Source organism: Apteryx rowi, unplaced genomic scaffold, assembly GCF_003343035.1.
Source record: "Apteryx rowi isolate R43461 unplaced genomic scaffold, aptRow1 scaffold_367, whole genome shotgun sequence".
Classification (NCBI taxonomy): Eukaryota; Metazoa; Chordata; class Aves; order Apterygiformes; family Apterygidae; genus Apteryx; species Apteryx rowi.
Window position 1 is genome coordinate 254,090 of NW_020450163.1, and position 26,545 is coordinate 280,634.

Here is a 26,545-nt window from a genome sequence, read left to right on the forward strand (position 1 = left end):
AAATAACTACAATCCATACAACAACGACGGCCTCTGGGAGAGGGGCAGCGACCCACGTTTAATGTAGCACGTCGGAGAGAAAGCATCCGCGAGGTGATGGCTTCTGCCTTTAAACCTCGCTGGGCAGACGTTTCCATGCCACCACCGCTCGCCGGCATGGGATCACACCTCTGCCCGCTGCTGCCAGCACCCAGCTGCATGCTGCTCCTGGTGCCCACATCTCCCACGCGTGCAATGAGCCACCCGCATGCAACAACCACCCGTGAGGCTCTGGGGAGAGACGCCGGGCTCCGAGCAAGGACACGGCAGCAAGGGCTGGCAAGGGGGCACAACACCCCCCCCTTCCCCTGCACCCACTGCCCATGGGTGGCAGTGGCTCCGGAGCCGGGCACTGTCCTGTGATGGACCTCAGTGACTGTCCCCTGCTGTGGAGAGAGCACCGGCTGCTGTGGAGCAGCCCAGGCTTTGCCTACAAGGGGACACCGTGAAGGGGACCAGCTCTTTGGGGCAGGCACGTGGCTGCGGGGAAAGGCAGGGCATGGGGTGACACTCAGCAGGCAGGGGGTCCCAGTGCGGCTGCACGGGCTCTGCGACGGGCCATGGGGGTGCTCGCTGCGCCCATCGCTTGGCAAGCTCTGCCATCGTCTGAACGACTACTTGGCTATGTCTTGCCTTGGCCCCTCGAGCCCCAGGGACACTCTCTGTCCTCCACTGCTGGCAGGTTTCAACCCAAAACATTTAACCCTTTCTGACCATTGCCCGTGAACCCCAGCAATGCTGAGCTCCAGCAGCCCTGCATAGGGGCAGCATGTTTCCTTCCTCGACCTTAGCACCCCGCAGCGCTTCAATACCTGGCCCTGGGGTGGCTGGAGCAGTGGAGAAGATGGAGATAGCCTAAACATCCCAAGTACAGCTCGAGGAAATCCTCTGCCCATCTGAGGGGCTTGTGCTGCAAATGGGCCCAGCCACTGTCCCGGGCAAGGGGGTCCCCAAAGGCACCTGGACCTCCTGCATCATGGGCATCTCTGGGGACCAGCTGCCCAAAAAGAGGTAAAACTGCAGGGCCCAGGGTGGGAGAAGGCAGCCGTGCACTGCGCAGGGAGAGTTTCTGCAGCAGCAGCAGCTGAGGATGCATCACCCGGAGCAAAGCCTGCAGCCTCTCTATCCCCCTCTTGCTCCTGGTTTGGGCTTCTCAAGCAGGGCCCCGGTTACAGGGGCTTTCAGGGGAGAAGGGGACGGACCAGGCATCCTAGTGCCAGCCAGAGCCTTTAAAGATGCTTGCCAAATCCTGGGAAAGTTTCCATCCCTCCTGGAGGGGCTTGCGGCAGGCCAATCCCGGCTGCACTTTCAACTGAAGAAGGGAGTGCATCGTGGCCCCGTTGGTGCTCTCCGACTCCCTCTTGAGATCTTTCACGGCTGCTCTTGCATTAGACTGGTTGCAGCTGTAAAAGTAGCCCTCGACCCCTCCTTGAAGCCAAACGCCCGGAGCCAGAGCTGCAGCCCCCCATTTCTGTGCCAGCACAGCAGCCGCCCTCGGGGCGCCCCACGGGGAGAGCACATCTGCACCAGCCCCAGAGAGCAGTGAGGACACAGCGGCGGGGGAGCTGCGGGGCAAGGCAGGAAGGCGCTCATGCCGTCAAAGAGAACAAGGAGGCTGGAAAGGGGGGGGCAGCCCCCCCTCCCATAGCTGTTAGTGGGTGTTTATTGGGCAGGCAGCGAACAGTCTGGCAGAGCGGGGGGCGCCGGGCTCCCGCGGCCCCAGGCCCCTCCGCCTCGGCGTGGGTGCCCCTCTGGCGGTGCTGCCTGCGCTGGGTTTGGGCATTCTGCGTACAGTCCGTAGCGAGCTCGGGCGCGAGGAGAGAGGAAGGGTGTTACTGGGGCAACTTGGGGTTCGAGGGGTGCAAGGTAGAGTCGTCGAACAGCGGGTTTCGCACTTCCATTTCTCCGGTCTGCAGTGGTGGTGGGAGCAGGACAGAGGGAGGGGAGAAAAGCAGGTCAGAAAGCAGCTGGGTTCGTGAGCCTCCGCATCCCAGCTATGTAAGGGGTCGGGACTGAAACCCAACACGCCGGGCCCCGAGGCACAGCACCCGCTCACGGGCAAGCCAGGCAGAGGAGAAACAGGTCGAGAGGGAGGGAGGCTTGGGTGGGAGCCCAGGCGGTCTGGTCCCAGGTGGGATGCACCAGGGCTCCAGCACCCACGGCTGAAAAAGGTCCTGGCTCCATGCTGGGGTGGGAGGGAGCGGACTGGGATGCTCTGACTGGATGGGATGCTCCAGGGGGGGAACGGGCAGTGCACACAAACACAGTCCGGCACTGCTCTCCCATGCCAGCACCCACCAGGCTCACTGATAGGAATGGGTTGGTTCCCCAGACTGCCAGTGTGCCATCAACAGCCCTTTAATGGGCCTGTAAAGACATAATGATGACCCTTAATCTGGGCCCTGATGGCTGGGCACCACAGCCATTACCATGTGAAAGGCTCCCTTTGGGTCCCTTTGTGCTCTTTACACCCCGGCCTGTAGCAGGGCTGTTAGGAGCTGCCCTTCCCCAGGGTCCCCATTGAGCCGAAGGGCCAGAAAAGTCCCCTCTGGGTTTGAGGGGGGTCTCTGGCCACGGTTCCCCTGGTCCACCCAGTGGCCAGGGAGGTCCTGGACTGGGGCCTGGATCCCCCACGCTGGCTGGCTGGTGGCCTGGGGGCCGCAAGGAGGAGCAACCAGAGCTCCTGTGTCCAGGAACCCCAATGTGGCCACATCGCCTGCATCTCAGGGGCGGTTGGGTTTGGCTTGCCAACGGATGCTCCAGTTCTCAGCTCCCGAGACAAAGCAGGGCAGCACTCCCCAAGGAATGTCCCCATGTCTGGAAGCCGCATTTCTGTCCATCAAACACTTGGAGCAAACCCAGGCTGCATGTCTGCAGCAGCGCAAACCCATTCACCCGTGACAGCTGCCCCTGCTTCCACCACCAGCCCTGCTTGCAGCGCTGAGCCAGCCTCATGTTCCCTGCGAGGGAAGTTTTGAGGCAGCTCCGGGCCTGAAGCAGTGACCGCCAGCCCCTATGGCCACCAGCACCCAGCGTAGACAGGGGGGCCGGCAGCAGCCCCATGTCACATCGCCTTGAACTGCCCCAGCAGCTCTGGCTGGGAGAGTGCCTGGTGTTCGAAGCAAGTGGGATGGCGGGTGCTCTGCCGGCAGCTGACAGGGGACACAGGGGGGTTGGACCATCACACAGTTTGACAAAGGACATTTTTAAAAGGTCTCCTCTTGAGGACCCACACACCCCAGATGAGCAGGTTCCCCTCTGCCCCCACTGCGGCTCGACTGCGCAGAGGGTGCTGGCTGGCAGGAGCCAGCTCACAGGTGCCCCAGTCCAGCCACCGCTCTGACCCCGTGCCTTACCGGAGCCAGTCCTGGGCACTCGTATACGGTGAAGTCTCCATCCTCATTCTCCTCGTCAGATGACGCAGAGTCTGGCAGCTTGGGTTCCTCTTTATGCCTGTGGGGAGAGTTTTCAGAGAGGGTGGGTGAAGCCCAGAGGGATGATTTCCCAGTTAATGGCACGGCATGGCCAAGCGCGCTCCAGGGTGCTGCCCGCTGGGTCAAAGACCCAGTGACTGGGGCTCCTGCCAGAACCGCATGATCTCGTCCCCGGCTTCTGGCACCCTCTGCCCAGGGCAGCTCTGGAGGCTGCTCCTGCTTTCTCTTTTCAGGGCAAGCYTGCTTACTTCTCCATGGAGAGCATCTGCTGCTTTTGGTGCTGGTAGTGGTACATCTGGGCGCTCTGAGCCAGTGTCTTGTCCCCAGGCTGCGAAGAGAGCAATGGCAGACGTGAACGCGGGGCTCTGGCAAGCCACCAGCCCTCCCCAGGACATGGTCTCTGCCCTGCGGACAGTGGCCCAAAGCAGGGCCCGAGCTGATGGTTGTTCCCCTGCCTCTGTTTTGGGAGCCTCTTGCAAGGAGTGCAGGCCTGGCTTGGGCACCAAATGCCCTGCCAGGAGGCACCCGGCACCTTACCGAGATGTTGTCGTAGGGCAAAGGGCTGGATGCTCTCTGTGCCGAGTAGTCTGCTTTCTGCGCCAGCCTGACCTCCTTCTGCAGCCTGCCAAGGAGAGAGGACAGCAGTTGGGCAGGAGCGACCAGAGCAGCTGACTCCAAACTGGACCCAGCGACCCCGCTTCAGCTCAGCTCCCTGACCCGGATCCACACTGCCTGCAAGGGGCACCCACAGTCAGCAGCACCCCCAAGCCAGGAGGTCCTGCCCATGCACCGAGATGCAGTCGGTCATCTCCATCCTGTGGGATCTGGGCACATGACGACCCAGCGAAGATCTGGCAGCTTTCCAGGGGCTGGGAAGTGCCAGTCTGGCTGCTGAGCAGAGCAAGGGGAGGAAGAGGCCAAGCACAGGAGTCTCCCAGCCTGGCTCCGAGGAGGTCGTGGAGCGTCTGCTCTCCCTGTCGTGCTGAGCACTGCAGCGAGGGCTGTATGATGGCTGAGCACGGCCAGTTGGGGTTGCGCAGGCAAGCGCTTCCCCTGCACGAGACCACTGCGTGGCAGGATCTGCTGCCGTGGGACAGCACCTTGGGATGGCTCAGAAAGGGACTGAGCGGTAAAGCCTGAATTGTACTTAAAAAAACAATGTTTCAGAAGGAAAAGGAAACCACAGTTCACGGGGTTTCTCAAGGAGGCAGAACGGACTCCATGGGGCTTTTCACTTGCTGAGCCTCAGATCCTGTTCCTGCAGTCCCCTGAGTGCTGGGTCATGCCATGGAAGGCCATGTGCTCCTGGAGACTTGGCCCTCAGAGGGCATTATGGAGACAAGCTATATTCCTCTATTTTAAAACTACAGAGCTGCTTCTGTGCACACTCCCTGCTTCTGCTAGTCAGGGTCAGAGAGCACCAGAGGTCCCCTGAAACCCAGTGCACACCAGTTGCGCCAAGCAGTGAGCTGGTTTAGCAGGGTCTGAGGTGGAGGGCCTGGAGCAGTGATGCATTCTGCTCCCTGAAAGCAGAGTTAGCACCTTGGCAGGTCGGGTGCCAACACCTCTGTGCCCCCAAAAACTCTCTGGAGCAGCAGGCAGCTTTGGGATCATGAGTTCTGAGTACACTGGAGCCTCATGCAGGCTCCTACCAGACCCCATCCAGCCTGGCCTACAATGTCGGGGGGGGGGGGGGGGSSMAAGGCAAAGCTTGATGCCAAACCAAGCACCCCCTGCTCCCGGCCTGACACAGGGGCATCCCATGTACCCACACCACTGTACTCCACCTCGTCTGGCAGACACTGTTCCCTTGTGGACACAGGCACTGGTGCATTTGTGGTGGGACAAGTAAGGACAGCTATTTTCCTCTTCTCCAAACCTTGCCCTGGCCCCAGAAAAGTGTGGGAACAAGCTCCTCCAGGCACCACAAGGACACTTAGGTACTCGTTGGGACCAGCAGCCTCTGGCTTACCTGCACCAGCAGACAGCAGCTACGATTAGAGCGGAGATCCCGGCCACAGTGCACACCACAATCAGCCCTGCAGAGGAAGGATGGCACAGAGGGACAGCGGGGGTGAGCCCAGTGGCAGCTCTGATGGCACGGCGCCCAGCCGAGCGATGCGCAGAGCCCCGGCCTCCGCCAGCCCGCGTCCCATGGGCAAGGACGCCGAGATGTTCTCCGCCGAGCCCCAGAGGCCCGTCCCTTAGATCTTACCGAGCACCACGTCATCGTTTGAAGGGATGGGCGATGCCTTCACAGGGTATTTCTGGACTGCCTCGGTGGTAGAGGTGGGGAGGGTCGTGGCTGCCTTGCTGCCGGCAGGATCCCTCTGCAAAGACTCCCCGCTCAACATGCTGGCTACACGATGCCTCCCCACTGGGGCTGGGACGGCTGCAGAAGAGGCAGGAGAAAGCAGGGGCATGAGCAGAGCAGCGCCAGCCTGGTACCGTGGGTTAAAAGTGAGAGTAGGTGTCCCTCCACCAAGGAGAGGGACAGCCAGGTCTAGCCTGGCACGCATCATTCAGGCTCAGGAATTGGGGAAAACAGGAGAAATCCCTGCGTGGGGTGTCCGGCCTGGGGGCACTGGGAGCAGCACAGTGGGAGGACGGGCACTTACTTCTGGGTTTGCCATTGCGCAGCGGGTGGGGGCGAGGAGCATCTTGCCTGGCCAGCACGTCCGCCAGAAAATCGATTTCTTCCTCCAAGCTGGGAACCGAAGTCCTCCCTGAGCCAAGAGAGACGCAGCGAGCGTGAGATGGGGGAGCCAGGGCCGCCCAACGCCAACGTCCCCAGCAGCTGGCGGGAAACCCTCCAACTGCGGGGCCTACTTCTGCTCTGCACCTGGCAGGATGTGGCCCCTTTGGCAAGGTGCTCCTAAACAACCTCAGTGCTGGCAAGGACACAATGGGAGCAGAGGGCCTGGATATTAGCCGGATTCACCCGTTTGCCAGCCACTCTCCCTGGCAGAAGCCACCACTGCTGCCTGCACCAGGGGACTCCCAGGCTGCCTGGCCCCGGACCAAGGGCCAGTAGCAAAGTCCAGCAAAGGGACCCAGGAGTCCTAGCACTTGCCCCTTGCATCCGCGAGGGGACACACAGCCCCTTTGCACAGCAGGAGCTGCCCCAGGTGCTGTGCAGAGCCAGCAGAGGAGGAGGAAGAAGAGGAAGAGCAGGGCTGGGGAGCAGTCCAGCCTGGCCATGGCATGCCAGGCACTGCCAGCCCTTGCCTGCCCTGGTGCTCCCGTCTCACCCTGAGCAGTGTGGCCCGGAGGCATCCGCCTGCACAGGGCAGGTCACAAACCTGGCTGGGGACAAGGCTGCCACCAGGATGCGGAGGAAGAGGAAGGCTGGTGGCCGTCATGCTCCTCCTCACCCTGTGAGCCACGGGTCCAAACCCGGTCTCCTTGGAGGGCGAGAGGAGAGGCCGGCCAGCTGCTGGGAGCTGGGTTAACCCCCGGCTGTGGGGCCAGGAGGGACCGGCCTGGAGCAGAGAGAAAGGTGATGGGGACAGTCCATGGTCCTGGGGCGCCCTGAGGGGTCATTACAGCATCCAGTGGGGCTATAAACCTGTGTAACAGCATCTTGCTTGCCCACGGCAGGACAGGGCAAGCGCAGCACGCCGGAAGCGCCGGTGGGTATCCTCCAGAGACAGCAGCCAGACCAGCAATCGCCCACCTATCCTTCACGCAAGTGGCTGCTGAGAGCCTTCCCTGTTCCCCAGGGCTGGCCGTGGCCCATCCCCACCTGCCCCAGCAGCCACATGGCCAGACAGACAACGGCTCCCGGCATTCGCAGGAAGCATGTATTCACGTTTCCAAAGCAATCAACCTGAGAGGGGGTGACCCCCTCCAAAACAGCCAGTGCAAGCTGTAACCTGTGTCCTCCTGGAGCCCCCTGCCCAGCCAGGCTCCTGCCCCGTCCCAACGTCCACCCGCCCCGTCCCGTTCCCAGGGGCTGGCCAGCCTGGCAGGGACGCCAGCCCCATTCCCTGGCCCAGCAGCCGAGGATGCCCTGCTGGGCGCCGGACACCCAACGAGCCAGAGTGTGCTGCTAGGGTGGTGAGGACACATCAGACCCTGTTTTTGTGCTGTGTCTGGACAAGCTCCTCTCGGCAGCCACCAGCCTCGCAGATCTCTTGTCCTGTCTGGGTGCGCTCAGCTCCCTGGCCACAACAGGTCCCACTGTCCACTCCAAGCAAGAGGTCCGGGGTCATTTCTACATGCTCCTGCTGCCTTTTGCAACGAGAACACCCTGCGATAGCCTTGGGGCTTTGCTGGGCATTTCAGTAGAGAAGCAATGAAACAGGAGCAAGCAATGCACCCACCTTGCAAAGCCCTGTGCACAAGCCGGCAGGTTGCACAACAGGCTGCTAAACCAGCCAGGTGAGGACCCGCACTGAGAAACTGGGTGTTTTCACGACGAATTTGCTGTGAAGCACCGAGTGCTTCGAGCGGGGAAGGCTGGGTGTCACCACCAAGGGTGGCTTCCACAGCCCTGTGCCTGCAGGCCATTTCCACCCATGCTCCCAGGGCAGGAGAGGAACCTGCTCAACTCCAGGCTGCCCCTGCAAAGGGCTTAGCAGACGCATTATCAGGGGCCACTATTGAAGCCTTGGGCTTTTAACAGGATTAAACTCCACTTCAAAGGCGGAAGATGGTTCAGGCTCCCTCTGCTTCTCAATTGCCGTATTCAGCCAGGGCTGGCCGCAGTGGGAAGCCCTGGAGGGTAAATGGAGCCACACAAAGGCGAGGTGGTACCACGGCAGCTTGGTTCCAGGATAATTCAAGGTTATAACAATTACAGCTCCTCTGGAATTTGTCAGCACTTTGAATGTGTTGGAAATAAACACCGATTCCCTCCCCAGGTCCTGGCACAAAAGCCCCCTCCACCATCCCCCCCGCCACCTCCGCTTGTCTGCGCACACTAAAAATCAGTTTAAAACAGAGACGTAGTGGGTCAGATAACCTTAAGCCATATAAAAGGAAACCGTGGCAGGGGGCTGGCTCGTGCCAGGAGAGCACGTTCACTTTTCAGCTCTGAAACGAAGCATTTAACCTGCACGTATTTGAAGAAGGTGAAGCCCTCATCAGGTCTGCACCTTGCTCTTACCACTTGGATGGAAACCTAATTTCTGGCGGTTCCCTTAAAGGCTGGTTCACGGAGCCACGGGCTTAGCCAGCAACCTCGGCACCTGCTTTAAACAAGTGCACACAAGGGCTCAAAAATGAGTGCAAAGATTCGTTGCTCCGCAGACCCCCAGCTCTCCCGGGACCTTCCTGGTCTAGGGCTCGGCTCCCCAGCCCTCAGCCGGCGACCCTTGCCCTGTGCTGCGCGTGCATGCCGACCCCGGCTGGGTGCACCCTGGCGCCAGGGAGCCCTGCAGTGGTCAGGCAGGAGATGATGGAGCTGGAGCGCTACAGAGCCCTCAGGTTTGCTCGGCTCGCTTTGCGCGCTGTTACGGCCACGGTCCCAGAGGTTTGCAGAGCGCTAAGTAATCCTGTGGGATAGCCCTGTCTGCAGGAAAGTTTCTCCTTCAGGCCTAGTGGGGAACCACATTGTATCATTATATTTCTACTTCTATTAAATGGAAACACAACACTTTTCACAGTTCTGCCGTGACACCTTTTCGCCTTGAGCGGCTGTTACTGCGACAGCTGATGCTTCAAGAGGATTAATGTGACCTGCTTAAGGGGGGGAAAAAAAAAAAAAAGCTGGAAAATCACACAGTAAAGGCTGGAAGCAGCTGCCCAGGGCCACAGAGCGCCTGGCTGGGCACTGCGGGCCCCATCCTGCTGCTGGGGCTGTGGAGAGGGGCCGGGGCCCAGTGCCTGGCACGTGACCCTCGCTGAGCCTCTCGGGCAAAGTCTGCCACCTGAGCTCCTGGCTCCGCTTGGCACAGCATTCCAAACCTTCCCGAGAGTTTAAAGCAGCACTCAAAAAACCTGAAAGGGATGAGTACTCTTCTTCATGGCTCGCCAGCAGAGCCCTGGCTAACCATTCGCTCTCTTTCATTACGAAGTCAGAATTCCAGGTTCTCTTTCAGCTATGAAAAATCCCCATTTCACTAGTCTTAAAAATAAACTTAGAACCTTTTTGTGTTTTGCCGTTACATTTCAAAAGCTTTTAAGCTGAAATTTTCTCCTGTGATATCCACATCAGTCAGGACGAAGTTTTTCCAGGGTGTGTTCAGTGCACAGCAGCAGCTTAACCTCAGTGCTGGCCAGCGCAAAGGCCCAGCACCCAACGCCTGACCAGCACCCACTGAACAGCCCGCTTCAAAGGCAGATGGGTGCTGGGAGAGCTGGCAGCACCCAGGATTGCTTCTAATTTGAACAACCCCCTTCCTTGCTCCGACCTGCACAAAGCCGCCTTGATGCCGCCAGCAAAGCCGCTGGGCCAAGTGGCGGGATGAGGAGCGCTCCAGCCCCATTTTCCCTGCGGGCCCCTTCTCCCAGCTCCAGCTTCTCCCTGCTGCCAAAATCCCCCCTCCCTCTGCAAACACCAGAGCCCAAGAGCTCATTCGGGAGCAGCCCAGCTTCCAGCCTAGCTCGGCAGCCGTCGCTTGCCGAGCCCTCTCCCGGCCCGGGCTCAGGGTATGGTCACCCTCCGGAGAGGAGGGACGGCAGCACCCACCAGCCGACCCTTTCCGACTGCCCCAAACCACCTGGTGCGGGCAAGGACCGGCTGCCGAGCCTGACAACGCCGCAGCCAGTGGTGAGGGTCACTTCTTTCCTCGACACAGGGAGCCTTGCAAAGACCGAGCCTGGCGCTTGGGACGCCGCACAGACACGGAGGCGGCAGTGTGACCCCTGAGCTGCGTTATGTCTGCTCTGCCCAGGGTCAGCGCAGCAGGAGACCTCCCTGCCTGCGCTACGAGCATTGCACGGGCATGGGGCTGGGGGGCGCCGCGAGATGGGGCACCACACGCGACCAGAGCACCCAAGCGTCCTGCCCACGGTGCCGGGCACCTCCCCAGGCTGCGCTGCCCTGGCCCGGCCGAGCCCGCGCAGGAGCCACCGCTGCACTTCCCCGTTCCTCTTCGGAAGCAGAGGCCGCCCCAAGGCTTGCTCCGCCAGCGAGCCTGAAACGGGGTCACCGCACACTGTAACCTGGGTCAGCCCCTTGAGGAAGGGGCGAGGAACGGCTGTGGGAGCCGGAGCACGGCCACCGCACCTTCCCAAACGCCCCGCCGGCCTGCCCAGCTGGCACGGGGCTGGAAGGGGCCAGGCAGCGGCCGCAGAGCGGAGGTGCCAAACCGCAGGCTCGGGGCAGCGTCCCCCGGGGGAGGGAGCGCCGGGCTCGGAGCCAGGCGCCCGGCAGCAGCGCCCTCGCGTGCGCCGCGACCCGCGGCTGGCGGAAAGGGCGTCAGCGCCCTGCGGCTTGCAGAAGCCAAGGTGGGGGGGGGAGGCCACAGGAGCTGGGCACGCTCCTGCGGGTGGAAAACGCCTCTGCCACCATGCAGAGCCGCCCCCGGCACCCTTCAGCTGCAGCCTAGAGCAGGACCCGCCGAAAGGGAAACCTGCCGAGGCCAGCGCCAGGCACAGGGCTGTCGCGAGAGCCAACAGGAGAGTCGACCTGCTTTTGCTGGCATGGATGGAGCCTCCTGGGAAAGGCTAGGATCGCCCTCGCTCTTGCAGCCAAGGAGCTGTCAGCCCGCTGCTCAGCTGGCACCAAGCCGAGGCGGGTTTTCCCCACGGCCCCCCCCAGCCCGGCTGCGGCGCTGAGGGCGTGCTGGGCACGCACGGGCCACGGGTGCCCTCTCATGGGCGGCCTCGCTGCTGGCCCGCAGCGGGCCAGGCACCACCAGCATCCTGCCCCGGCGGCTCTCCCAGCCCTGCCTGTTCTGGGCCGGGTTTGGGGACAGCAGAGAGCCAGAAGGGATGCGTGCGGGTTTCGGCTCTAGGTGGAAGAAACCTGGCGCCAACACTGCAAAACGTCCAAGCCTCCATGGGAAGGCGCAAAACAGCTGAACATCCATTTATTGCCCTAATCGCACCCTCCCGACTCTGCCGGCAGCACAAGCATCGCGGCACGGGCAAGCCAAGCGCAGCTTCGGCCCCACTCCTCCCCGGGATGCACGAGGTGCCGTCACATTGTGCAGCAGCATTTTGGGGGGTGCAGACCCCCCCCGAGAGGCAACCGGAGGCTCCACCGCGGTGCGCCGAAAACCGATGCACCCCGGGGAGTCTGTCTTACCTGCGGGCTGCTGCAATCTGTGCGGAGCCGGGTACACGGCGACGCCAATGCCCGCAGCCGCCAAGGCACACAGGCACTCGGGGAGCAAAGCCCGGCTCATGCGCATCGCCTCGACACGAGCTCCCGGCGGCGGCTTGCCCCGAAAAAAGAAAGTGCCCCCCACCCCCCCAACCGGGTTGCTGCGTGTGGCTCCGCTGCTCTCCGGGCCGGCCCAGCTGCCTGCACGGGGGTGCGAGGGAGAGGAAGCCCGGCTCCTGCCCACGCTCCTGCCCGGAGCCGCAGCCAATCGCGGCACCAGCGCCGCGGCGAGTAACGCCACAGCTGGGATCCCGGGATCAGCGTCACCAGCGTCTCAAGGATGCCTAACCCTTTAAAGGGGCTGTGTGGGCAGCCCCTTTAAAGGGTTAGGCATCCTTGAGACGCGGCCGAGGGCCAGGCGGCTGCTCCGTTTTCACATCTTTTACCCTTTTTTCCCCTAGCCCCCAAATTAGGGCCCCTCCGCCCCAGCCGTGGCTGCCTTGCAGAGCCGGCTTTGCAGAGCTGGCTGCGGAGCTGGGCGATGCTGCTCGCAGGCGCTGCAAAAGCACCCACAAACCCAGCAGTGCCTGGCTGCCATCCGCTCTCCTAAGGAAGCCGAGCGCCCTAGGGATGACCGACCCCCCCTCCCCCCCCCCACCGGGCGAGTTAAGACAGAGGGTTTGGGGCGAGGGGGGAATCCCCCCCCCCCCCGACCTTGGCAGCGAGGTGAGGCTCTGGGGCTTTCGGAGGCAAAGCGCAAGCTGGAGGTCGGGCGAGAGGTGGGGACGCGGGGTGACACCCCTCTGGGAGGGGATGCTGACCCGGCCCTGCATCCCGCTGCTGCCCAAGCGCCGGGTACCAGGTGGAGTTGCTATGGAGACACAGGCGCATGTGCATCCCTTCCTAGAGAGAAACGTGCTCCCGAGACTTCATGGAAAAAACCCGACACCCCCGCCACAGCCGGTTGCTCCGAGATGAGCGAGAGGGGCAGAGTCTGGAGCGGGATCCGGCTGCTCTCCCCACCAGCCCGAGGGGCTCATTTCAGCACAGCCTGTCCCCCTTCCCTCTCCATGATAGGGCTCCGGTTTTGGGCTCTCGCCTCTATTTTAAGGGGCTGATCCTCTTAAAAGGGAGGCAGTCCTGGAGCCAGATGCGTGAAGGATGAGAAATCAACCTCACCATCTCGCGGGCACCCGCACACAGCGAAGCAAAGGCTCGGAAAGACCTCTGCAGGCACCCACGCAGAGGCTAAGGGCTGGGAGCTGAAGCACGCGCCGAGAGCTCTGCGTTCGAATCCTGCCGCAGGAGGCCTGGCGTCCGCCTTTCCCCACCTGACGTCGGGGGTAAGGGCACTCACAGCACTGGAGACTGTCCTCGCCCGGCTGGGTCGCAGCAGCCCCTGCATCCCTGCGGGTCCAGCTGCCACGAACTGACATGGGCCAGGACCCATGGCAGGACCCCAAACCGCCAGCAAGGGCTGAGCCCGCCTGCAAAAAGGGGGAGAGGCCAAGGGAAGCCCTCAGGGCTTTGCCACTGGGAAAGCAAATGGGGAGAGGCTGGGGAGAGCCCAGCACCACTGGCTTTCCGCCCGCACTGGCTGGGACACGGTGCCGCGGACGGAGAGCAGCTGGGGGATGTGCTGCCGCGTGCTCCTCTGCTCCCATACCCGCTCCAGCGTCCCCGAGGCGGGCGAACCTTCGCTTGCCCTATACGGCTGCTCTCGGGCTAAGGGCTCAAGGTGCGGGAACTGGAACTGAAACAACCCATACGGCCCCATCCATGCAACGAGCGGGTCAGACTTTGGTGGCAGAATGACCTCTGGGGGCCGCTACAGCCCAGCTCTGCAGGGCAGGCCCCCACCGCTGCCTTGAGCAAGCCGAGAAGAGCGCTGGTGCCTGTGCTGGCTGCTGGTGCGATGAGAACCAGGACCCAGTCCTCCTGCCCAGTCTCCCCTAAGGAGCCCACATGAAGAAGCTTCCAGCTGTTGCACGGCCCCTGAGGCCCTTTCTTGAAGGCTCCCGCGAATATTTCATGGGGCTGTTTGGAAAGCGAAGGCTGCCGTGAATAACGCATGGGCCCTGACCCAGGAGGGGCGGGAAGCTCTCGTTCTCTCCTGCACCACCCCGTACCACCGCCGTGGTCTGTCACGGGGTGCGACAAACAACCCTGCAGGCTTTCAGGAGCTCACCAGGCCGTGGCATGAGAGCGAGGGGGCCAGAAGTGTCCCTGGGGAGTGAGGGGCTGCCGCCACAGCAGAGACGCTGTGCAACGAGCCAGCTCCCGGCTTGGAGCAACCAGACACCCAGCCCTGCTCCCAAGAAGGGGCTGGAAAGGTGCTCAACGCCCCCCCAGGGCTGAAGGCAGACAAGGCTTAAGCCCGTTGGTCTTGCCTGGAAACACTATGGATGCTACAGTATCACAGCATCGCCATAGGCCGGCCAGGCTGCCCCATGGGAGCTGTGTCCCCGCAGCAAGATGCTCAGGAGCAGCAAGCCAGGAGAAATGTCCCAAGAAAGCAGCTCAGCTGCTGGGAGCATGTCCGGAGGGAGACTGAGCACCAACACAGTGACAGCCTGGTCCCCTTCCCCTACGCAAGATGGTATTAATGGGATGCACAGTGGCTCTTCTGGGCAGAGAAGCAACAAGGCTCTTGCCCACCAGCGGAGCAGAACCCGCAGTGGCAGGGTTGCTCTGGGCCCGGGGCCACACGCTGGAGATGGGCCAACAGTAGAAGCCCAGGGTGCAACAAGAGACCCTGCTGATGCCCTCTGGTGGGGCAGCACCCTGCCCACGGGCGCCAGCACCAGGCGCCTCCCAATTTTACACCTGGTTCATCGCCAGTGAAACCTCCCCAGGGCGAGCGGAGCGCCAGGGGATTGCCAGGTACTACCTCCTGCCCGGCGCAAAGAGGCTGCTTGGTTTTAGCTAGAGCAAGGATAATTGGGTGGAGCTGTAATTACAGTTTTAATTTGCCTGCTTATTGAATTTGAAAGAAAAGTCTGGGGCAGGGGGAAGGAAAGAAACAAGCCTGCCTAAAGCTAGTTTTGCTTTCCAAACTATACGAAGAGTCGAAGGTCACCCATCTGCCAGGCACCCGTCACTGCTGGTGGAGCCTGTGCTTGAAACCCGCTGGGGCCAGAGGAAGAGGGGTGTCTCCCCATCCGCCAGGTCCTGCAGACCAGCAAGGGCAGTCACAGGAAGGAGCCCCTGGAGACGTGTGGGGAGTGCTTTCTCCAAGGATTCTGTAACACGCCACAGCCTGGGCAGGAGCCAGGAGGCTCCATCCTCCTGTGCACGCAGCAGGGCCCGACAACCAGCACCTACAGCAACGCTTCTCCCCCACCAAGGTGGGGAGAGCCCCAGTGCTGGGCTGCAGGTGGAGCTGGGCGATCAGGGGACTCCCCTCCTGCTGCAAGGGGATGTTCTGCCTTTCTCCTGTCCACCTCTCTGGCTCTTCTCTGCAGGCCAGGAGCTCTTAGGAGGGCCCTCAGCACACAGCAAATAGCCACAGCCCTGCGGGGACCTCATTCCCTCCAGAAAGGAGAGGGTTAATATCTAGATAACACACCATGCAGCCTTTAACGCCTTCAAGCTCTCTGCTGTTGCAAGCCCTGCTATGGTTAACGCGTGTCTCATCTCCCTCTTGACAGGCAGCTCTTGAGCCCTGCCTGCTGCTGATGTGCCCTCCCTGCGGATCGCTGCGCAGGAGGCACCTCCGCACCAGCTCCTGTTTCGAGCTATTACTGGCTCACGATGCAACCAGAGAGACGGGAACAGAGTGAAACGGGGAGAGCTCGAAGTGCCGCAAGGAAGAAAAGCAAGCCAGGGAGAGCCGCCACCGTAGAGCTGCCCGCCCCCAGCTGCGCCGCAGAGCTGAGGGCAGGTGGGCTGAGCTGCACGGGGGCTGGCTGAGATCGTGGCGGAGGTGGCCTGAAGCACAAACTGATGTCTCAAAGTGAGGACTGAAATCCCAAACGCCAGCCTGGCTTGGTGCCAGGATGAGTGAGGAAGCACGCTCCAGCCGTGGGTACCCGTTCGCCTCGGCCACGGGTGGCGGGGTGGGTGGGCTGCATGAGTCACGGCTCTGTGCAGGGAAAGCCGCTACGTTCCTGCAAAGCCTGGGGCTCTCTGCTGCCCCCAAGCGCAGCACGCAGCCGATATCCTTGCCAAAAAAAAAAAGCGCCTGGATCCCACAGCAGCCATCTAGCAGTCTTGGAGCGTCCTGTCTGCTGCCAGCACCCTTTCCTACCCCCGCAGCCACCCATTGCAGCCCTCCCTCCCTGCTCCCCACCGCTGCCCTAGCCTCCCCCGCGGCCCTGCAGGCTCAGGCACCGCCAGGTCCCACTGTCGCACCGGGGGATTGACGTCAGCGCTTCCGTCTGCACCAGCAACGCTGAGAGCAGCCCCAGGTTGGCTTCATCCGGCCTTGGGTTAATGGTCTCAGAGGAGCTCAATGAAAGCCCAGTGATGGGCAGGCAGCATCGCAGGCAGCCAGGCAGCTCAAACACAGGGCACTCGTCACCGTCACCGCGAGCGCTGCTGTCACTCGGGGTCAGCGCTTGAAGGCACTCTGTGGCGGGAGCCAAATACCCGGGACAGGGCGCCAGGCCCAGCAGGAAAAGCAGCCGGTGAGCTGCCAGCTTGGCAGCGTGGGGCAGCAGTGGGCATGCAGAGCACAGCTAACCAGTGTCAAGGTTGCCCCAGCGGCAACCTCTCTCCAGGATCCCGGGAAGAGCTTAAGGAACAAACACAGGTCCTATGTGCAGGTGTGCCAGCTCACACTACAAAATTCCCCATCAGCTGCTCTGTAGCATCTAAAAGGAGCATGAATCAGCACTAAAGGGTGCTGAGCCACCAACGTCCCATAACCAGGCTTCCCGAAGCGCTGACTGCCCTGCCAGTCCTGGGCAGAAAGTGGGGGGAAAGTCCATTTCGCCCAGCTCATTGCAGGTGGCACGAAGGACCTCAGCTCCCAGGCTTAACAAGGGGCTGCCCACACCAGGCTCCAGGCTTTACCCACCACAGGAGCATCCCCGGCTGCAGGGGTGAGCAGGGTGCAGGGTGCCCTGTCCTGGCACGAGAGAGAAACCCTGAGGAGCAGGCTAAGGGACCCCATCTGCCCTGCAGGAGTGGGTGACACGCCAGCGGTGGTGTTATGAGCTGCGTGCTGCAAGGAGACCCACACCTCTGCGTGGAGCACAGCTTCCGTCCAACAGCTGGGGCAGGGGAATGGGAAAAATCCCTCCATCCCTGCTGCTGGGCATGAGCAAACATCCCGTGCAGAGGGAAACACCCAGCACCTGTGGGTCCCGGGAGGCCCCCAGCAGCACATGTAGCCACCATTCCCAGGGTGGAGCTTGGGGTGACAGGGAACCAAGTCAGGCCCCTTTTGCTGGCAGGGACCAGGCTGTAACAGAGAGGAAAAGGGTTGCAACGTAGCTGCACGTACCACTGGGTGAGTGTTTCTTCTGGACGCATCGTCCATGGTCGTCTTCCACGAACTGCTGGAGGCAGGGCCCGCAGGCATGGGACCCTGGCGGGCACAGCTCCCGGCGCTGCAGGGTGCAGTCCAGGCTCCGGGGGCACGACTCCACTGTGGAGAGGGGGAGAAAACACGTCAGGTGGAGAAGAGGGGTCAGACACGCTCCCTTCTGCCGGAGCAGCTCCAGGACCTTCATCGGCCTGGGGGTGATTCAACCTCAGCTACGCCTTGGACCGATGTACAAATAGTTTTGCTCCTCTGAGGTCTCGCTAACCTCTGCTGACCAAACCCACAACTGTCCTGTCTGGAGGCGAAGAGCGAAAGGGGTGAGATCCCATCTGCTCTGAAGGCAGCCTGGATCAGAGACAGGATCAGCGTGGGGAGGCTGAGCATGACTGCAAGCTGCTCCGAGCCCGCCTGCTCCCGCTCCCCTGGTGCCACGACAGCAAGAGGCTGGGAAGCTGTCACATTTGCAGGGCCCAGCTCAGGTCTGGAGCCTGCTGTGATTCAGGGAGACAGCTCAGCACCCCCTGAGCTGGAGCCTGATCCCAGACCGGACCTGCTGCAGGTCCCTTCTCATGCACCCATGCCCCAATGCACCCCCGGACAAGCCTGCTTTCCCCAGAGCAGTCCCCGGCCCCGCGTGCAGAGGGCAGCTCAGCTCCTGCAGAAGTTAATGAGCACAGCTAATTGCATGCTTAATTGCAGGAGCCGACCCTCTGCCCCAGCCCCAGCCAAGTGCTCTGCCGGAGCTGCCCACCTTTGCAAAGTGATTAGTCGCTGCAATTAAGCTTGTGCTCTAATGACCTGCTCAAGGCAGTTTGCTAGCTGCAGGACGAGTGGGCAGCGCTCTTCCTCCCGTCGAGGACCCCAAGCGCTGGGATCGCAGGCCTCCTGCGCATGTCAGCCCCAGCTCAGCAGCCAGGGCAGCCCAGCAGAGGCTGGCTCACGGCGGAGCAGGCTGTGACGAGGGTCTTCAGCTCCCACCAGGAACCCTCCCACAGCAGCAGCCAAAATCAAATCCAATGCACAACCTATGCTTGGGTGGTAGCTGCAGGTAAACAACAAACCTCCCCAAACCAACAAAAAAACCACACTCTGAAGCCCGGGCACTGCTGTTACGGCTTGTCATAACCCCACACTGCTGCCCGAGATGCTGAGTGTCACCTTGCACCAGGGTCTGCTGCTGGGGCTGGCACAGCCCAAGGGCTGGAGATCCTAGTGCTTGTGGGCAGCTTGCAGGTAGAAGCCACCATCTCCCGTTAGGATGCCAGGCCAACAGTCCTGGGTCAATGGGGCATCTCATTTCCACTTCCAACTCGGTAACTTTTCAAATGACCAAGGGCACGTACATCCCCCTCCCATGCTCCTGGCAATGTGTCTTGAATCACAGAATCACAGAATGGTTGAGGCTGGAAGGGACCTCGGAGATCATCTAGTCCAACCCCCCCTGCTCAAGCAGGGTCACCTAGAGCATGTTGCACAGGATTGCATCCAGGCGGATTTTGAACATCTCCAGAGAAGGAGACTCCGCAACCTCTCTGGGCAACCTGTTGCAGTGCTCTGTCAACCAATAGCTCCATGTCTCTCTCGTACTGGGGAGCCCAGAACTGGACACAGTACTCCAGATGTGGCCTCACCAGGGCTGAGGAGAGGGGAAGGATCACCTCCCTTGACCTGCTGGCAACACTCTTGCTGATGTACCTCAGGATGCTATTGGTCTTCTTGGCCACAAGGGCACATTGCTGGCTCGTGGTCCACCAGCACTCCCAGGCCCCTCTCAGCAGAGCTGCTTTCCAGCAGGTCAACTCCCAACCTGTACTGGTGCATGGGGTTATTCCTCCCTAGGTGCAGGACCCTGGACTTGCCTTTGTTGAACTTCATGAGGTTCCTCTCTGCCCAACTCTCCAGCCTGTCCAGGTCTCTCTGAATAGCAGCACAGCCCGCTGGTGTACTGACCTCATCGAGACCTAACATACTTGTAACACTTCTTCAATGCTACAAGCGCAAAGAACAGTCTGATTTCTTTCTTGATTTGAGTCAAACCAGTGGGATTTCCTGGAAGAACAGTACATCCCATTTCTTATGCAAGGCCTATGTTCACCTGCCAGAGCGAAAAGCAGGTGAGGGTGCAAAAGCATGCATGGAAATTATGGGATGGACTGAGATGAGCCCCAGTACAGTGACATACAAGTCCAGGACACATTGCAGTACAGAGCGAGCTCTCTGCTGCGACAGGCACACGCAGGGCCAACGGGCTCCCAGCAGGGACACCAGCACCCCAGGGTTTCACTGACCACATCAGGTCCCACAGGGCTAGGAGGGGCTCTCCTCCTGGTGACAGTGACACCAGGGAGCTGACACCACCCTAGCCAAGCCACAGACATCCTCCTCGTGCCTGCCCACGGCGCCGTCGAGCTGAGTGGGCTGCTCCTGGCGCGGTCGTCCGTCCTGCAGGCAGGAGAGGTCAGGAGAGCCCGGCGAGGAGTCACGGCAGGACATGGCTCCCGGCACCGTCCCAGTCATCCCTTGCCCCTGTGCCCACGGTGCAGACTCCTCCCGACTGCAGCGGCCACCCGGGGAGAAAACGCACGCTGCCAGTGCTTTCGAAAGGGCTCCCCGCAAAAGGCCGGACAGCGCCTGCCTTTGCAAAGCCCAGCCGCCCAGGCGGGCAGCACCCCACGGCCCTGTCCCCCGGGAAACACCACCGACCCGGCCTGAGGGGCAAAGCTCATCGCACCCGCGGCAAATGCCCCCCCCACCACGAGAACCAAGCAGCCACTGCCTTTTTGCACAGTGCTCCGGGCAGAGGGCACCAGGAACCCTACTCCGAACACCTCTGTTCCGCTTTGAGACACTCCAAACTGGGAAACAGGCTCCTTACCAGACAGCGCCTCACTGCCCCTGGACGGTGGAGGAGACGGCCGGTCCTGGCTCCGTTGGGGCCACCCACTCCCCACGCTGCATCCTACATAGCATCAGGTCCACTAATTCCCCGCCCCAGAGGGCCGCCGGCGGCAATTTCTCTATTTAACGAAGCATGGCAGCGGTTTGTTGCAGCGGTTTATCTTGCAGGTGCCGCTTTCTTGACATCTCCAATTAGGCCCCATTAGAGAGATGAGCCAGAGTCTGCCAAAACCCAGCACAGGGCGCGAGGAATTAGTCTGACGTGATTCGCTTAGCGTATTCTCCTGCACGCCGAGGCTAGCAAAAGGCTGGGGGCGCTTAATGCAAAGAATTTAAAAGCATTAGGAGAGCGAGAAAGCAAGTCACCGCCACTTCCAGAGCCTGATAATTCCTTCATTAAAGCAAGCAAGCGACAGCAGGCCTGAGGAAAACAAAACCCGGAGAGCAGCGTGGCAATCAAGCGCTTCAAAAGGTTCCTCAGCGAGAGCAAACGGAGCTGCTCGGCAAGGGGCCGCGCCGCGTGCACCCTCCCGCGCCAGGGCTGCCGTCTCATCCTGCGCCCAGGCGGCAGCAGCAGAGAGCAGGGATGCTCGGTGAAGGGCAAGCGCAGAGGAAGCCTGGCCCAGAGCTGCTGCCGAGCGCCAGGCTGGATCCGACCTTCCTGGCCGGGAGACCAACTGATTTTTCCTTTGTGCTTAATGGGGAGAAAATTGGACGTTTAAGTGGAGGGGCCATTTTTCTACCCATCGTCTCTTTCTTAAGGTCACTTAAACTTCATTTGAAAAGGCAACAAGGCCAAATGCTCAAAAGCTCAAGAAAAGGAAGAGGCCGCAGCGCAGCGATGGGGAGCTGGGACACCCCACGCTCCCGCTGGGGAGGGACTCGCGCCGCGAGAAAGAACCCCAGCACTTTCCCACAGAGGGGCTGGGGAGGACGCGGCAGCTGGAGACCCTCTGAGACCTCTGGTGTCGCAGACACCTGAAAGCGTGTCCTTCCTCCCCCTCTCCCCCAGGAACAGACACCATAAAAAGCTTTTCTTATGCAGAAGAAAGAAACCCAACCCACTCGGTGCTCAAAATTAGAGGCCACCACCGATGCAAACATGCTACACTCTGCATTACCTTGGTAGTGTGCAACCGCAGAGTATCTTAAAAAGCAAGATCTGCCCCAGCAGACGTTTGGCAGCACTAAGCAGCCTGCGAGATCTTGTCAGGATCCCACAGATCCGTAAATAAAGGAGATGGGGACTCACCAGGGAGGAAAGACAGCCTGGGAAAGGTGGTCCCGTTCACAAGACAGTGTGGAGCCTGGCTGGGGTGCAGAGCCAGGACCGAGCCAGGGCTGAGGGCTGAGGCTGCCATACCTGAAATTCAGGCTGGCTGCTTCTCCCGCGGGAGGCTGGGAGCTGCAAGCCCCAGCATCCTTAGCCAGTGCCCAGCAACTGATTAAATAAAACCCCACGTTGAATATATAAAAGGTCGTTATCTGTGTTTGAGGAACGAGCTGTGCTTGTGCAACTGTCACGGGTAAGGAATAAGAGCAAGAGAGACAGACATTCATCTAATTAAACTCCAAATGTTTAATCAATCATTATGCAGCGAGCACATATATTAGCCCACTACATCGGTCTCGCGGCTCCCTGTTTAGTTGCTATGGTTCTGCAAGCCGCTGAGGCCACTGGGCAGCCCAGAGGCAACTAAGCGGAGGGTTTTTCTGGGCTGTTTCTGGAGAGGTTTGGCAAGAGTGGGCACCTCTGTGCCGTGCTTCTGGATGAGCCAGACGCTGTGGAGGAGGAGGGAGAAGGGGCACCGAGCAGTGCTGGTGCTGGGTGCTGGGAATCGGGCAATGGGTGCTCGGGAGCCACAGGGGAGATTTAGTATGTTGACTGCAGTCACGCAGGGAGTTGCCTGTCCATCTGCCCCTCACCCCCTTCCCTCGGCAGTCCTCGAGATTTGTGTCTGGGCCAGCATGGCTCTGCAAACCTGCTCGCAGAGCCCATGGGCACCCAGAAGTTGCTGGGGCACAGGGCAAGTGCCTGAGGAGCACGCTTTCCCCGCTGCACGCCGAGGAGGAAAAGTTGCTCCGGCCTGAAAATGGGATGGATAAGTCTCCTCCCAGCTGGATGCAGCTCCTGCACCCTCTGCCGACCCCAGCGTGGCTGTGCCCTCACTGAGGCACTCAGTCTGCTCCCATAGATCAAGCCTGCTCCAAGCTGGCCAGCAAAACCATGCTTTGTGCTCTAGCGGACACACCACGGAGCCCCACTGCCTGTTCCTGGGTTTGCCACTGGCTGGGTGACGGCCCTGGGTGACACCCTCCTCTCTGCACTTCAGTTTCCCTGTCCACAACGGCGGCCCCCGGCAGAGCGCGTTGAGAGTGGCTCTCCTGCAGAGCTCAGCACCATCGGTTATGTAGCCATCCAGCGCAGGAACGAGACCCAGGAGCTGCCACCAGCATCTGAGAGAGTGGGGAGGCAAAGACCTCCTAGACTTCCCCTCTACTGGTAGCACCAAAAATGGGATCCCCTGGCCCCCACGCTTCCAGCAGCAGCTCCCTGGAGTGGCCCAGCCACCCGGACACGAGTCCCTGCAACCCGTCAGCCCAGTTGGACCATTTATTTCCAGAAGGCTGCCTGGGTCATGGCTGCACCAGAGTCCTGGCAACCAGGACAGCAGCCGCTGCAGCTCCACCAGGGCAGGGGAGAAGGGCCACCAAGAGCACCATGGCCAAGGTTGGTCCTGGGCGGCCAGGAGCAAGGTCCCAGCCTTGCAAACCCGGCCCAGAGAAACCTCTGCGCCACCCGGCGGGGTCTGCCTCCGGCATCTCGTCAGCCGCGGGTCTCCCCTCCCACATGCCAGCCCCCGTGACAGCACACGGGCAGGCTCTAGCGTGGATACGCTCGACGTTCCCCTTTTAACCATGGGAACGACGCACCGTCTCTCCCACGGCCCTGGCACCAAACTGCAGTGACACCACTCTGTGGGAGGCAACCCCCTCAACCTTGCCTCTGCTCTTGCTGTCAGGCTGGAACGATTTGGGAATTCCCCTCCGAAATCAGGTCTGTTAATCGCTGTCGATGCACTGCTTGCATTTCCAGCCACGCTCACCCCTGGGGGTGGTGGGAACCTCCTCTTCGCTGCGGAGGTGTCAGGGCTGTTCCCACGCCGTGTATGTGGCTTGGTACGGCAGCACGGGAGGCTGGGCAACGTAGAGGAGAGACCGTGGGCTGGGACCTGGGGGACTTGGGCTTCAAGCTGTTGGACATCTGCATTGCATTTTCCTTACCAAAATGCTTTCTCAAATCTTACCCACAGACCGAAACACCCACCGGCCAGGAACACTGCAAAGCAGAACAGACCCTGCCTTCAGGTTCTACAAGCCAACTGGAAAACAGAGCAAGAGGAGCATCGCAAGAGGTGCCTACAATAACACATTGCAAGAGGAATGCACAGTAAAACGTTGCAAGAGGAGCGGACAATAAAGCATCACCCGAAGCCACCGCTGTCTGCAGCGCAGCTGGGACATCGCCAGCACGGACCTTCCAAGGGAGCCTGATGGTGGAGGATGCTCTGTTCGCACTGCCTGTTCCTGCCGTCACCATGACTATCAGGGCGCAAATCTCTCATGCAAGCAGGCACCAGCACAGAGCACTGCAAGAGGCAGCTTGAAAACCAGCAGCAAAGTGTTGCGTGATCAAAGGGAACCCATTAAAAACCCGGGGCTTTCGCCTGGGGCAAACCTTTGGTGCCTGCTTGCCATGGACAGAAGCACGCACAGGAGCTGAGCTCCAAGGACAGCTCCACAGCCCGCTGTGTTTCCTTTAGGGCATGAGTCTTTGCAGGGCGAAGGAGAGCGCTCGACACCTCGCAGCCAGCAAGGAAAAACAAACAGCAGTCCGAGGGTTAGCCGAGGGCATGCGGGAGCAAGGCTGGCCGTGCGCATGCAAAGAAACCTCGGTCCTCAGGCTCTGAGGCGCCTGCACCCCCCATTGCCCTTGACAAGGGTCATTCAGATCGGAAAGCTCAGCACAATTCACCCAGGCCCAAAGGGCGCTCAAGGGACACTGGGGACATACAGACCGCCGAGCTGCTGCCAGCCCCGCCGCAAGAAAAGCGCACCGAGCACGGGGAGGTCCTGCCTGCATCCCTCTGGACTGCATGGACAGACGCTGCCCACCACGATGAGAGACCAATAGCATCGCACCGGGCCCTCCTCAGGCTGATAAGGAGACCTGGCTGAGACAAGTTATTGCACTACTGACATTTACGGCCCTGGGTAAAATCTTTTTTTCCACTGTCACGCCAAAAAGTACAGCAGGGAAAAAAAGAAAAGAAAATAGAAGGAGGACATCCGGCTAGCAAGGGAACACAGGAATTTCGCCCGGGTGTTTAATTGCAGCAGATAAAAAGGTAAAAGTTAGCTTAAGAGGGAAATTAATTAATGAGAAATCTCATAAGAGCACGTAAGCTCTGTACACAAGCAACGCCCAGCCTCTCTGGGCTAATGGTGACGTTAGCCCCGGTGCCGAAACCAGATCCGACAGTCCAGCCACGTTCAAGTGAAGCGTTCAGGGTGCAGCTGGAGATTGCATCAGCTCCTGCTCGGCAGCTCTGCCACCTCTTTTACAGCGGCCAGCAGGCAGCTGAGCACCAGCGGTGGCCCGGAGCGCTCTCCACCCAGTGTAAAGGGATGCTGAAGATCCCAGTGGCCCAAATTGGACTGCTAACCGTGGCTGCTAACCGTGGCCTCCAGGAGATGCTGGCACAGCCCGTCATCGTCTCAAAGCAAGCCCAACGGGGAAGAAAGAGGCTGGGCCGAACACCCAGGGATTATCTGGGGACAGCACTAATCAGCTTTGGGAAGGCCAGGAGAAGGGGGAGCAGCAGGCTGGAGATCTTCACACTGCTCTCATCCCCTCCCAGCCATGCCAGCCTTAGGTGGGGACCATCTCCGTGCCCAGAGCAGCGCAGCCAAGGGCGCACGGAGCTGGGCAGCTCATGCTGGCATGAGAAAACCGCAGCCCCCCAAGCGGGGAAGGAGCTCGCCCACCTGGCCAGACGTGTCCGAGCTCCATCCCGAGCACAGCGCGCTCCACGTGAGCCAGGCCACGCGAGCGCTTTGGGAAAAGCGATCTAGGGCTTCGCTTCCATCTGCTCCCCTTCGTGCAGGCCGACGTTAAGCCTTTGCACTCTGGCAGCAGTCCCTGCCCGGCGGGGCCCGCAGGATCCAGCTGCAGGCCGCATCCAGGCCGTACTGCTGCAGGAGGGCACTGAGACCAGGCCCGGCCCCCGGCCCCGCTGACAGCTCCCGGCCCATCCCGGAGGAGCGGGAAGACTTCCTGCGGTCAAGTCTTTTGGGGCCCCGGTGTCCTCGGCGCTCTCTTCCCACGGCTGAGCCGCATTCGCTCCTGCTGCCCCAGGGAGCCTCGGCATCGCCAATCTCCCCCGCTCCCCGCAGCAACCCAGCCACAGCCTGCAGCTTTTTGAGGGGAGATGAGGCTGGGGAAACAGCCCCCCTGCACCCTGCCCCAACCCAGCACCCTGCCGGCACCGGGTGCAGCCCCCGCCGCCCGTTCACCCCCGGGGCGGCAGGGGCTGCCAGGGGACGGGCCTCCCATTCATGCCCTGGAGACCCGCCAGGGCCAAGAAGGAAGGTGCTTCGCAGGCCTGGCAGGCAGCCAGCGCTGCCGCCGATCAAAGCCGAGCGAGGCTTCGGCATTGAAAACAAACACGGCGGAGGGCACGGCGCACTGCCATCAGCGGTCGCAGCCCGGCAGTGGCTCTGCCGGCCCGGCTCCAAGGGCACCGCTCCTCCTCCTCGGCGACGTGGGGCCCTGCTCCCAGCCAGCGTTTTCCAGCACTGCTGCTGGGAGCCTGGCACTCATACGGGGGGTTTCCTCGGCTCCGGGAACCGCCGCTACCTTCTGGTCAGAAAAAATTGCTGCTGGCTCTGGGCGGCTGGCGCCAAGTCTCCCGCATGAGAAGGCGAGTGGAAACAGGGCTCCTTTGAACATCACCGGCGGTCCAGGCCCCGGCTCAGCATCATCTCCCCTCTGAAGGGCTGGGTCGCCTGCCCCAGTGGCACCGTGCCATGCTCTGTCCTCGGGGTCCGGATGTGCTGTGCAAGAAACGGCGCTGAGAGCCCGCATGCTGGGGTTAATCGCAGAACCGTACTTCACCACACCAGCTCCTTGCTGCAATTGCTAGGAGCCAGAAGCCAGGGCAGCACGCAGACCCTCTCCTGGCCACCAGCACGGCACCCCATCAGCATGGGTGCACACCCACGCTACCCAAAGTAGGTGAGACACCTCCAGGAGCCTCAGCTCTGCACTTTTCCATGCCCACGAGCACAGCTCAGCCAAAAGCAACCCTCCAGCGGGAAAAATCACAAAAAGAGAATGAAAAAAATCCAACGAAAAGCAGGTTGGGTGGATAGGATTACCAGGGAAGCCCCTCCAGCCAAATAGCC

At 61.1% G+C, this 26,545-nt stretch overlaps 1 protein-coding gene across 1 annotated transcript in view; it reads right to left on the reverse strand.

Annotated features, from left to right (window-relative positions):
* Positions 1–1,684: 1,684 nt before the first annotated feature.
* Positions 1,685–26,545, reverse strand: part of NPDC1 (neural proliferation, differentiation and control 1) — a 54,294-nt gene continuing 29,433 nt past the window's right edge. Inside the window, exons 6-13 of the mRNA XM_026073383.1 lie at positions 17,138–17,281; positions 6,092–6,199; positions 5,689–5,865; positions 5,446–5,512; positions 4,011–4,095; positions 3,722–3,801; positions 3,396–3,492; positions 1,685–1,949 (exon numbers count right to left, since the gene is read on the reverse strand). Of these exons, the coding sequence (XP_025929168.1) occupies positions 1,872–1,949; positions 3,396–3,492; positions 3,722–3,801; positions 4,011–4,095; positions 5,446–5,512; positions 5,689–5,865; positions 6,092–6,199; positions 17,138–17,281 (836 nt within the window). The 3' untranslated portion in view covers positions 1,685–1,871. The remainder of the gene's footprint in view (positions 1,950–3,395; positions 3,493–3,721; positions 3,802–4,010; positions 4,096–5,445; positions 5,513–5,688; positions 5,866–6,091; positions 6,200–17,137; positions 17,282–26,545) is intronic.